Consider the following 13,124-nt stretch of genomic DNA (forward strand, 5'->3'; position numbering starts at 1 on the left):
CTTAAGTTGTGGTCGTTTTAGTGCGAGAGGGTCAGGCTGACAGCTTTGCAGTTCCTTCAACTTCTTGTATTCCTTCCACTTTTGCATGCTTCCTTTCCATCCTCTAAGCCATTCCTACTCTGTAATCTCTGAAATCACCTAACACACATATCAAGGTATCGAATGGTAATAAGAGAAGATTAAACATATCAAAATTAAGACCAAAGAAGTATGTTTTCAATCATAGCACAAAATCAGGAAGGAAAACGTAAACTCATGCAAATCATATGAATAAGTGTATGAAAGATTGATAAAATCCACTCAATTGAGCACAAGATAAACCATAAAATAGTGGTTTATCACAGAACTACTCTCAAAATTGGCCAACACCAAGCCAAGACAAGGTAACCGGTCGTTAATTCAGGAAGTCGTCCGAACGCCGTCCGTAGCAACCACGATCGACACTGTTCTACCGATCTACGACCTGGAATCGTGGACCTCCCCTATCCTACAATACCCCCTTGACGGGGTACTACCCGACGACCCCAAAGAAGAAAATCGGGTAAAACGGGAAGCCGCTAACTACACCGTCGTTTTAGGACAACTGTATAAACAAGGATTCTCGCATCCCCTACTCAAGTGCGTTGAGCCCGGGGACACGAAGTACATACTCTGAGAAATCCACAAGGCTGCTGCAGCCATCACATCGAGGGCAAAACCCTAGCCCAGAAGGTCGTTCGGGCTGGATACTTCTGGCCCTCAGTTATCAAGGACTCCATGCAGCTGGTAAAAAACTGCAGTAAATGAGACACGCGCCGACTTCCACCAAGCCGCTCCATACCATCTCAACGTCATAATGGCAGAACGGCCATTTGGAACATGGGGCGTCGACCTTGTCGGCCCCTTTCCCACGGCACCCGGACAACTCTGGTATCTCATCGTCACCATAGACTACTACACCAAATGGATCGAGGCCGAGCCCTTGGCCTCCATCACGGCAATCCAATGCCGAAAGTTTTTTGGAGACACATAATTACCCGGTTTGGGATCCCCGAGATCATAATCTCGGACAACAGAACCCAATTCACCGACAAAAAATTTCGAGAATTCTTGGAAGGGCTTGGCATATCCCATCGTTTCAGCTCAGTAGAACACCCCCAGATAAATGGACAGGTGGAGTCCGCAAACAAGATAATGGTTAAGGGACACAAGAAATGACTCGACGGGGCCAAAGGACTATGGGCCGACGAACTCAGATCACTCCTCTGGTCATACCGAACCACACCCCAAACCTCCACAAGGGAAATCCCGTTCCGCCTGACATACGGCATAGAAGCCATTGTCCAAGTAGAGATTAGAAACCCAAGCCCCCGGAGAACAATTGGAAGTAACGACGAAGAGGCAGAACGGGACCTCACAGAGGAAGTGCAAAACATAGCCCACATGCCAGAGTTAGCCTTAAAGCAAAGAACCGGCTTAAGGTATAACCGCAGTGTAATCCGACGGGAGTTCGCACCCGATGACCTCGTCCTACGACGAAACAATATCGGTGCCCCCACCCCCAGAGAAGGGAAGCTCACCCCTAACTGGGAAGGCCCATACAGAATCAAGGCAATAGTAGGAAAGGGAGCATACAAGCTCGAAAGACTCAACAGCACCGAGATCCCGAGGACCTGGAACGCCGCCAATTTACAATGATATTACGCGTAGGCTCATCCCCTACCTTCAAGTTCCTCTTTTACTTATTCTTCTACTTATTCTTTTGTTTTTTTCTCTTTTACTCGTTATTTTTCACAAGTGTTATTTTTGGGTACTCTTTCCTCCCACGTCGGAGGGTTTTAACGAGGCCCAACTTAATAAAATTTCCATAATACACCTGCCCCGCTTCTCCCTATGCTTTCGTAACAGCAAAAGAACGCACGGCCAACATCAATAATCGATCACCCTCGAGGCCTAAAAACGGATATCCACACACTACTAAACAGCCTACCGACATCGAACGGCTAGCGAAAAGCCAATACAAACGGCTAACGAACTCGAACGGCTACCGAAAGCCAATACAAACGGCTTGCAAAATAAAAGGCCTGACCGACCCAAAAAGCAACTATCCACAAATATCTAAGAGCCAACAAACACGGCTCAATAAAAATAAAATGGCCCGATCGGCCTAGTCATTCAACAAAGTCAACAATCCAGCGACACAACATGGCCACACAGCCAGTCAAATCTCAAAAAATTTACAAGTCATAAAATCAGCAGAACAAAAAAAAATCTACTCAAAGATCCACAATACAACCATCCTGAACAACCCTGAACTCCCCCATGACGGACACGTCGGCACCTAGAGCGAGCACTTGAGCCTCAGCCCTCATCGTCTCCTCGGCCGCCATCACCGCCTCCTTCACATCGGCAAGAAGCTCTGTCTTCTCCTTCTTAAGTGCCTCCACCTCAGCCTTTGATCCCGCAACCTCAACTTTCAGGGAGTTTGCTTCAGCAAGGAGCACAGCAGCCTGGGATTCAGCGTCGGAAGCCCTCTTCTGCTCCTCGCCCAGCTGAGACAAAAGCGAAGCCTCGACCTCGGAAAGACAGAGGATCTCAGCCCCGGCCTCCTCGGATGACTTCACAGCCTTCTCCTTAGCCACCTCCGCAACCTCAAGCTGCTCCTTCAGCTTGGCCACCTCGGCCTGGAAATGGCGCAACTTCTTCTCCAAAAGGCCAACTTGGGCCATCACGGGTTCAGCCTTCCGAACAATAACTGCGGATCGGAAAAGGGAGCAATAAATAGACTTGGCCTGGAAGGCCACGTCACAGTCATAAAAAACCCCTCAGTACCGGGCATCAAATGTTGGTCAATGAAAGCCGAAGCATCGAAGCGTTGATCCATCACGGAAGGCACAACACCCTCCTCCTCCAGGTTCTCACTACTAATCTCCTCGGGCCTCTTCTGCTTTCGAGAAGCCTCGGCTGCTGAGACTACAATTACCTCCTCCTCGGGCAAATTCACAGGACCCGGGGAAACCCGAGCTTCAACCCTCGCCCCAGCCGAGATCACTTCTTGCGAAATAACCCGGGAGTCTGCGGCTGGATGGGACAACGGGGTAGACAGAGAAGCCGACGACGCCTCCTCCCGATCCATAGCAGCCTTGAGCCTCGCCAGCGAGGTCAAACCACCAGCAATCTCAACTGAAAAGGGAAAGGGAAAATATAAGTCCCAAACTCGGCAACACGCCAAAAAAAACACACCAATATACGACCGGCAGGCCACAGGGTCCCCCAAAACGTCTCGGGGATTCAATGGTCGTTCCCCAAACAAATGCCAAAGGACGCTGGCAATATCTTTATCCTCCGGAGTCAAGCCATCATAGGTAACTCTCGTCAACACCGACGGCCCGGCACCAAAGTTCCAATAAGTCGGAAACCGACGTTCACCTTCCATCGTCAACCAGAAAGGATGATGCCCTTGAACAGGGCGCACCTTAAAATACTCCCTTTTAAATCCGTGAAAGGAGTCCTCAAATAACCTGAATATACGTTGATGAGGCTGAGCCCTAAACAACATATATCCTTTTTTATGCTTTCCCTCCTTGGTCGGAAGAGTGCATAAGAAAAGAAAAAGAAAAACAGGAACGGAGACCGGAAGCTCGATGTATTCACACATGAGCTCAAAAGTACGAACAGCCGCCCAACTATTTGGATGAAGCTGAGACGGCGCCATGGAACACCGACTCAGCAATGCCTGAATGAAGGGCGAAAAGGGGAGCCGCACGCCAAGCCGAGTGAACATCGATTCATAGACCCACATCCAATCCGGAAGGGTCGGTGAATCGAGGTTCAGGTAGCAAACCCTCTCATCAGCATCGGGGAGGGCGAGCTCGTATTGCCGCTCCGCATCGTCGCCCCCACAAACCGCCCCCTGATCACGGAGCCTTTGGAGATCCGCCTCCGTCATCCGCAACGGGACCCCCCAAACATCACTGGTCACCCATGCATAGAGAGAGGGAACGCCCCTGGACGGAGCTATCGGAGCACCCACACCCTCATCCCTCCACCGATGCATACCTAAGATAGGGAGGAGCACCACCGTCAGCCTACCAAAACTACGCAGAAATAGAAAGGACGGCCAAAAACTATTACCCACTACTAATCCACGCAGTGGTGCTTAGTCCCTCCAAAAAAATAAAACAACTACCCCTACCCAGAACACAGCACCAGAAAGCAGCAGGCAATAGTAGGGGTGTTCGCGGTGCGGTTTGGTTCGGTTTTTGAAGGAAAAGCCATCCGATCCGATCGTTTAATTAAGCTGCGGTTCGGTTTGGTTCGGTTTTTTTTTCAAGGTCATCCGAACCAAACCAAACCAATTAAAATCGGTTTGGTTTGGTTCGGTTTGTTCGGTTTTTTCATTCAAAAAAAATTCTACCATACTATTATGCAAAGTCATACAAAATAGCTAACAAAGTCATAACATTGAAATCGACAAACCAAAATACACAATAGCCAACAAAGTCTTGATCTAAGGAAATATAACGACAACAGAATTCAAATACGACAATTAAAGAAGTTTAATAGTTCAACAGTAAACACAACTGAAAATAAAAATAAATTGTCATTAGCAAAGTTGTGGTGTCTTCTCCAACAAAATAGCTAAACTTCATAATGCAAACCAACCTGAAATAAAAAAAAATAGTTACATAATAAGAACAAGAGTTACAATAATAATTATAATAATAATAATAATAATAATATAAGGAAAAAATTCCTACCATAACAACTTAACAAGATGTACTTTAATCAGACTCAACACCAGAATCTTCTTCATTAGGATCACGAGTGGGTGCAAGTTCTACAAAATATATAAAACAAGAAACAATGATAACAATTAATATATATTAATAAAAACTAGATTAAAATAAAGAAAATTATAAGTAGAAACTTAACCATACCTAATTCCAACTTCTCCAATTCCTCGATGAGTTCCTCGAGGACAAGTTTTGGAGAGTTTCGGAGCCAATTTTGGGTACAAATTAACGCTTCAACTATCATCGGTGTTAGAGAACTCCTATAATTATTCAACACCCTTCCTCCAGTACTAAATGCCGATTCTGAAGCAACTGTGGAAACTGGCATGGCTAAGACGTCTCTTGCAATCTGCCCAAGGATTGGAAATTTAGTGGAATTCACTTTCCACCAATTTAGAATGTCGAATTGCACGCCACTCTTCTCTAATGCCTCCATAAGATATAACTCCACCTCATTCTTGTTAGCACTCTCATTGAATTGCATTTCCTTCTCAAATTCCATAGCAAAAGAAGTTTCATGTGCCTCAAGCTCTTGTGTGCTATTTTCAGGAGGATCTTGTCGAGTAGACCTTTGATAGTTACCACCAAACAGCCTGTAGCTATCAAACACCCTAAAAAGCGTCTCCTTCACCTTTGAAGTTAAGAATTCAGCATCTTCTTTTTCATACAACTTTTCAAAACTCCACTTAATCAATTGAAGCTTATACCTAGGATCAAGAACAACTGCAATGAAAATCATCATGTTTGTGTTCTTTATATTTCCCCAATACTTATCATACTTGGACTTCATTTTCTCAGCCATGCTTGAAAGTACCGTATCCAAGCTTCCCATCCAATGCTTAAGTGTAGACAATATTTTACAAAAGTCATTAAAGTGTTGAGAAGATGTCACAAACGTTGAACCAGAAACTTGGTTAGTAACATCGTAAAATATTTTTAAAAACTTCACAAAATGCCTTGCATTCTCCCAATCCTCAGACCTAGGAATCCCACCAGCCATCATAGCATACTCAGAATCTCTCTCCCCCAAACGTTTAAATGCCTTTTGAAACTTCAAAGCACTTTCAAGCATTAAAAAGGTAGAGTTCCACCTAGTAGGAACATCTAAATGGACAGTGCCTTTTTCCAGAATTCTAGCTTCCTTAATCATACTTTTAAACCTCTCAGTACGACCAGGTGATGCACGCACATGCCGAACTGCATTTCTAATCTTTAAAATTGACTCATGCATTTCTCTCAACCCATCATTCACAACAAGATTTAAAATATGAGCACAACATCTAACATGTAAAAACTCTCCCCTTAATGGATGTGAGTTCCAATCCTCCATTCTATTTTTCAAGTAAGAAAGTGCAACATCATTTGAACTAGCATTATCAACAGTGATAGAAAAAACCCGGGATATCCCCCAGCTCAACAAACATCTCTCAATCTTCCTACCAATTGTTTCCCCCTTGTGATTCTTGATAGCACAAAAATTCAAGATTCTTTTTTGCAATTTCCAATTAGCATCAATGTAATGAGCAGTAAGGCAAAGATAGTTCAAGTTTTGCACAGATGACCAACAATCAGTTGTCAAACAAACATTTTGATTTGGTTGAGAGAAAACAGACTTCAACTTAACTTTTTCATTCAAATAAAGCTTCCAACAATCCCTAGCAACTGTGAGCCTTCCAGGAATTGGAAACTTGGGTTGCAAACAACTCGTATAATAACGAAAACCCTCCCCCTCAACATGCGAAAAAGGAAATTCATCCACAATAATCATTCTAGCAAGCGCTTGTCTACAACGATCAACATCAAATGACACGGCAGAAAGTGAACTACCTATCCCTTTCCTATCATCTTTTACCACATCTTGAAAACAAAGAATCTTTTGGGTAGGATCTAATGCCTCCTTCGGAAATTTTTTGCATTGCGACAACAACTGATTTTTCATGTTACTAGTGCCATTTTTATGTGTATCACATGCATAACTAGCCCCACACCAATTACATTTAGCTCTAGGATACTGTGGATTACTAGTTTCATCTTTAGTAAAGTGATCCCATGTCCAAGACCTAGGTCTACAAGGTTTTCTCTTACCTTCATCGGTCTCAGTTTCAGCAGAGTCATCAACGGGAGCTTCTTCAACAGCCCGCCTTTTCCCTCGGCCTCTACTAGCAAGCTTCCTTGTGTTTCGATGAGGAGCTGGCACAGGAGGCAATGCAGTCGGAGATCTGATGCTTGTTGATTCATTCGGAATAGGAACGGGAGGCAATCCAGTGTCGCCCATATTCTCACTTGAACTGACGTCAAACTACATAAACAAATACAATAAATCAATGACAGAAACCAGCAATAAACAAAACAATAAACAAAACCAGCAGTAAAAAACCAATAAACAAGCAATAAGCTATCAATAAACCAGCAATAAACAAAACAATAAATCAAGTACATAAACCAGCAATAAACAAAACAATAAACAAAACCAGCAGTAAAAAACCAATAAACAAGCAATAAGCTATCAATAAACCTGCAATAAACAAAACAATAAATCAAGTACATAAACCAGCAATAAACAAAACAATAATCAAAACCAGCAGTAAAAAACCAATAAACAAGCAATAAGCTATCAATAAACCAGCAATAAACAAAACAATAAATCAGCAAGCAATAAACCAGCAATAAACAAAACAATAATCAAAACCAGCAGTAAAAAACCAATAAACAAGCAATAAGCTATCAATAAACCTGCAATAAACAAGCCAATAAATCAAGTACATAAACCAGCAATAAACAAAACAATAATCAAAACCAGCAGTAAAAAACCAATAAACAAGCAATAAGCTATCAATAAACCTGCAATAAATAAAACTGAACAAATCCTTATAATCTAAACAAGCAATAAACAAAACCAGCAATAAAAAACCAATAAACAAGCAATAAGCTATCAATAAACAAGCAATAAACAAAACAAGACTAAACAAGCAATAAACAAAACAAGACTAAACAAGCATAATAAATTTGGATCATAATAAACTAAACCAGCATAATAACTTAGTGATGCATAATAAATTCCCAAAATAAACACCAAAACCAATACTGAGGAAAGTTTGGATCTTACAACATAGAAAAAAGAAATGCTAATTAAAAAAAAATCTTTGACCTCCTATCATATCATAAAATTCACATATGCAGGTAACACCTTGGAACCATAAAAACACTAGATGAAATTTTCAGTGCTCGTGAAACACTAAGCTATGTTGGCAAATGGCAATGTAACTTTCATTAGTTGCAGTGAAGGAGCAATGCAACTGCATAAGCATGGAGCATTGGAGATTGAGACTAACTCTCAAGACTTTTCAATGGCATTGTGTTGAACTCAATTAGAGAGAAAGGAAACACGAAACGTAGTGTTTGTTATCAAATTCTGCTTGAAACAGCAATAGCAATTAGCAATGGTGGTGGGAACTGTTTTTTTGTTTTTTTTTTTCGGTAGGAATTTTCCGATGAGATCCCGGTGAGAAGTTTAAATCAATAAACTGAACAAAACCTACTGAAGTTTAAATCAATAAACAAGCAATAAACTGAACAAAACCCTAAACCAGTAAATCAGCAAGCAAAACATTTGGGGGACAGAAACCAGCAAGCAGGCAGCAGCAACTGAAGTTCAAATCAATAACCAACAAAACATCAGTAAAGTTTACCTGAATAGATGGCTCGGGCTCCATATGCACTTGATCGGAGGTGGCGACTGGCGAGGTCGGAGGTGGCGACTGGCGAGGTCAGAGGTGGCGAGATCGGTGCTGTCTTGATCGTGGGTGACCCTACAGAACCCAGAAACCCTGCTAGGTGGAGGCGGCGAGGTCGGAGGTGGCGACTGGCGAGGTCGGAGGTGGCGAGATCGATGCTGTCTGCTAGGGGTCCCCTGTGGCTTTTGGTTCAGTGGGTGACTGGGTGGCTGGCTCCGTGGCTGGGTCTGGGTGAGTGGGTGGTTCAGACGGCGAGATGTGGTGGGCTGGTGGCTCCGGCGGCTGTCTCCGATCTGGGATTTGGGGGTTAGGGATTTGGGGATTTTGGGGAGGGACTGCGCAGTAGGGTAACGCACTAACGCGTTTGGGCCTTTGGGGGGGGAGGTGGGGGTCTGGGGGGTGGGCTAGCCGGCTAGGTAGTTTTTATTTTTTTGGGTTTTGGAAAGAACCGGTTCGGTTCGGTTCGGTTAGGGTTTTAGTGTCAAGAACCGAAAACCGAACCGAACCGCAAAAAAACAGCAAAACATTGTTTTTTTCGGTTTGTTCGGTTTTCGGTTAATTCGGTTTTCGGTTTTTTCGGTTCGGTTCTGCGGTTTAGTTCGGTCCGGATCGGTTTTGAACACCCCTATACCTATGTATTCCCTTCGGTGCACTTTGTGTTTCTATGTATTCTTCATGTATAATTATTCGTGATTGAAACTGTTTTCATTCTTGTAATTTTTTTTTGGCAACTCGTAAATCGTACGGATCACTCAATGCTTACCGTCCGTAATTGCATGCAGATTTTTATTGAGATGGAGAGGATTTTATAGTTGACAAAAATGTCAACGGTTAGCGGGAAGCTAGAAGTGGAAGCTGACATAAAGAAGAGAAGAAACACAATAGGAAATCAATGGTGTGATCTGCCTGACCACTTGCTGTCATGCATCTATCGCGCAACGGGTAGGACTGGTTGTGAGTGGTTTGTAAGGATTGAAATTATGCAATAATTGACTTTACCTTTATCGACGGGTCTGTTTCAACTAACGATTTAAGAGCATTTGCAATTGTGTCTAAGTATAATTTAACATAATTTTGTGAAATCGTGTCTATGGTGCATGTGTATTTGTCATTGTATTTTTTGATCTCCCAACAAGTTTTTTCTCGAATCAAACTAGTTCGAATAAGCCAATCGCATCATGTACCATAGCCCTTGTATTTTGCATAGAATATCTGTGGCCCAGACTTATACACAGTGTAATCAACTCCTCCAAAAATAGTATGTAGTTTTTGATTATAAATATCACCGACTCTCTAGAACCAAATTCTATTTCGACGCTAAATTCACCATCTTCTGTCACAACGTTATCTTCGTCTACAATATACGAACCACCATCAGTCGTACAAGGCAAATAAAATAAATGGTAGTGGTAACTTTAATTAATGTGAACATCGAAGGGACTTAAGGTTCATACACCTATGAGGAAGAGAAGAGTAATGGAGTGGAAAGAGGATGATGATTTGAAAGGAAGTGACTTCGGTGGCGAGGATTGAAATTTGAGGATAGAGAAGTGAAATTGATGGAGTGAAAGAAAACAGGCGTGTGAAAGAAGAGAGAAAGGGTAACATAAACTTTTAAGAATGAAGTATGCATGTGTATTTTAGTTAGGAGTTGGCAAAAGCAAAAGTTCATCTTCGTTGGTAAAATAACAAGACCCATTTAGATTTTATTCATTTTAAAATCTTAAAAACAAAACACTCCAATCCAATATTGATTTTTGAACAGAAAAAGTTCTCAATATTTTCTAGAACAATAATGAGAAACCGCACTTGTTAACATGGTCTTTATCATGAAAACAAAAGATAACATAAAAATGTAAACATAATAATATAAAATAATTTTATATTTCAAATGAAATTAAGAGTAAGAGCTTACTGAATCAGCAATGCAGAAGGAGCTGACTAAGTGGCTATCATCTATGATCTATGTATGTATGACTTTAAAGTTTGAAAGAAAGAACTTTAAGCACAAAAATGATTGCTTAATCCAAAAAGAAAAAAAAACAAAGCCTTTGATTCTATTTCTTTTGTAAGTGATATGCCTTCAAAATGTTTTGGTGGATATCCTTAAAAGGTTGTAAAGCTTCCAACTTTAAGCTGTATTTGTAATCAAAACTTCATTTCTAAGACTTATACACAAAAATTACAAAAGTTAGAACAGAAAAAATGTCATAGTTACTATGTATCTATGCTTTCTAGCATAAGAGCAATACTGTAGTAACAAAGAAAGTAACACAGTTAGCTTTATATACTACACATTAGGCAAAGGTTATATACGGTTATACACCTAAACCACCTTACTTGTCTATTTTTTACACTGAAACTTAACTAACTAATCACATCAGCAATGACCAAAAAAATTCAAAAGAATGGAAAAACGTTGGAGTATACCAAGATATATTTTGTACAACTAATGTCAATGGTCAAATCTCTCCTCTTTTACTTTTCTTTCCTAAAGAATATCATCAGAAAAATTAGTTAAGTATATCATCATAGACATCAGCATATGTAGTGTTACCATAGTACAAAGAATTTTAGAAAAAAACGAAGAGTTATTTAAAAAAAATATTAATTTTATTATTCATATTTTTACTCTGTGATTACAAGGTTCTTACCAATATATAGACCAAGAGTATGCCCGTTATAGAATAATATCCTAATAAATTATATTGATTTTTTTTAACCCTCTTTGATATTTTTCTGATTTTGTTCCCTAATTATGATATTCTAATACTCCCCTCAAGGTGAGTAGTGGGATCACCAATACTCAGCTTGGTTAGAACTTTAGCAAGGGCTTGTCTTGAAACTGCTTTAGTAAGAATATCAGCCAGCTCATTTTCTGATCTCACAAATGGAAGCTCAATAATGTCATTCTCAATTTTTTCTTTGATAAAGTGTCGATCCACTTCAACATGTTTTGTTCTATCATGTTGCACGGGATTCTCTAAAATGCTGATTGCGGCTTTGTTGTCACATTTCAACAGGCTTGGCAATTGTGGTGGAAACCCAATCTCAGTCATCAATTTTCTTATCCACAATACTTCAGTTATGCCTTTAACGATCCCTCAAAATTCTGCCTCTGCGCTTGAAAAAACTATAATTTTTTGCTTCTTGCTTTTTCCAAGTTAGCAGGTTGCCTCCAACAAGTGTAAAGTAACTAGCTGTTGATCTTCTATCATTTGGGTTGCCCGTCCAATCTGCGTCAGTGTATGCCTCAACCTTCAAATGGCCATTCCTTTTGAAAATGATTCCACTTCCTGGAGCTCCCTTCAAATATCGAACTATCCTCATGGCAGCTTCCATATGATCTTCTTGTGGCTTAGCATAAACTGACTTACTTACTATTCTTACAGCATAAGACCGAGTATGTGATAAGTAAATTAGTTTTTCAACTAGTCGCTAGCACCTTCTACTATCTTCAACTTGTGATTAACTTGCATGGGCATATCTATTGGTTTACAATCCACCATTCATGTTTCTGCCAAAAGGTCCAAAATGTACTTTCTTTGGGAGATAAAGATTCCTTTGCTGGATCGTAGAACCTCTATTCCTAAGAAATATTTTAGTCTTCCCAAATCCTTCATTTCAAAGTCTGTAAATAGGTTTCTTCTCAATTTTTCAATTTCTTCAGCATCACTTCCCGTTATGATCATATCATCCACGTAGATTATTAGGCAAGTGATTAAATCTCCCCGTTTTTTCAAAAAAAAAAGGGTATAATTGATCAGAGTTACTTTGCTTGTACCCATACCTTTTCATGGCATATGTAAATCTTCCAAACCAGGCACGTGGAGATTATTTAAGCCCATAAAGAGCCTTCTTTAACCGGCAAACTTCATGTTTTCTAAATCCTGTTGAGAAATCTGGAGGAGCTTTCATGTACACTTCTTTTTTTAACTCTCCATGCAAGAAAGCATTCTTGACGTCAAATTGATGGAGTGGCCAATCTTCATTTACTGCTATTGAAAACAACACCCTGATAGTATTAATATTTGTAACCGGTGAAAAAGTTTCAGTGTAATCGATACCATAGGTCTGTGTATAACCTTTGGCCACCAACCTTGCCTTGTACCGTTCAATAGTGTCATCTGCCTTGTGTTTAATGGTGAAAACTCATTTGCACCTGACTGACTTTTTTCCTGTCGGTAGCATACACTTCTCCCAAGTTCTGTTCTTCTCTAGAGCTTCTATTTCTGTATTCATGGCTTTTCGCCATTCAGCTTTCTCATTGGCTTCTCGGACAGTTCTTGGAATGTCTTCTGTTAAGAGTCTGGTGGAAAAAGCCTTTGCAACATCTGCTATTCCTTCTCTAGCCACTCTTATCGGGTATCTTGAGTTACGGGGAACATGTTCTGGTGAGTACCGATCAGGAGGCATCGCTCTGTTTCTTCTTGGAGGAAGAATAAAGGTATTGGGCTCTGGTTCTTCATGTTCCAGTGCTATACTGTTATTGTTAGTGGTCTCATTAAAAACAGGGATTAAATTGTCAGATTGACAATTACTTACCTCTTGTCTGACATTTTCAAAAGGAATCTCACTGGTTGTATGTACCGAGTTGTTTTCTATGTTGAGTGAA

At 40.8% G+C, this 13,124-nt stretch overlaps 1 protein-coding gene across 1 annotated transcript; it reads right to left on the reverse strand.

Moving 5' to 3' along the window:
• Positions 1-4,763: 4,763 nt before the first annotated feature.
• Positions 4,764-8,488, reverse strand: LOC107620386 (zinc finger BED domain-containing protein RICESLEEPER 2-like). The gene is made up of 3 exons (XM_088510024.1): positions 8,465-8,488; positions 4,920-7,074; positions 4,764-4,819 (listed from the first exon to the last, which is right to left on the reverse strand). Exons 1-3 carry the CDS (start codon positions 8,486-8,488, stop codon positions 4,764-4,766), a joined length of 2,235 nt encoding a protein of 744 aa, XP_088366150.1.
• Positions 8,489-13,124: the final 4,636 nt, after the last annotated feature.

The sequence above is a fragment of the Arachis ipaensis genome, chromosome B10 (genome assembly GCF_059453495.1).
Source record: "Arachis ipaensis isolate K30076 ecotype BB chromosome B10, ASM5945349v1, whole genome shotgun sequence".
Lineage (NCBI taxonomy): Eukaryota > Viridiplantae > Streptophyta > Magnoliopsida > Fabales > Fabaceae > Arachis > Arachis ipaensis.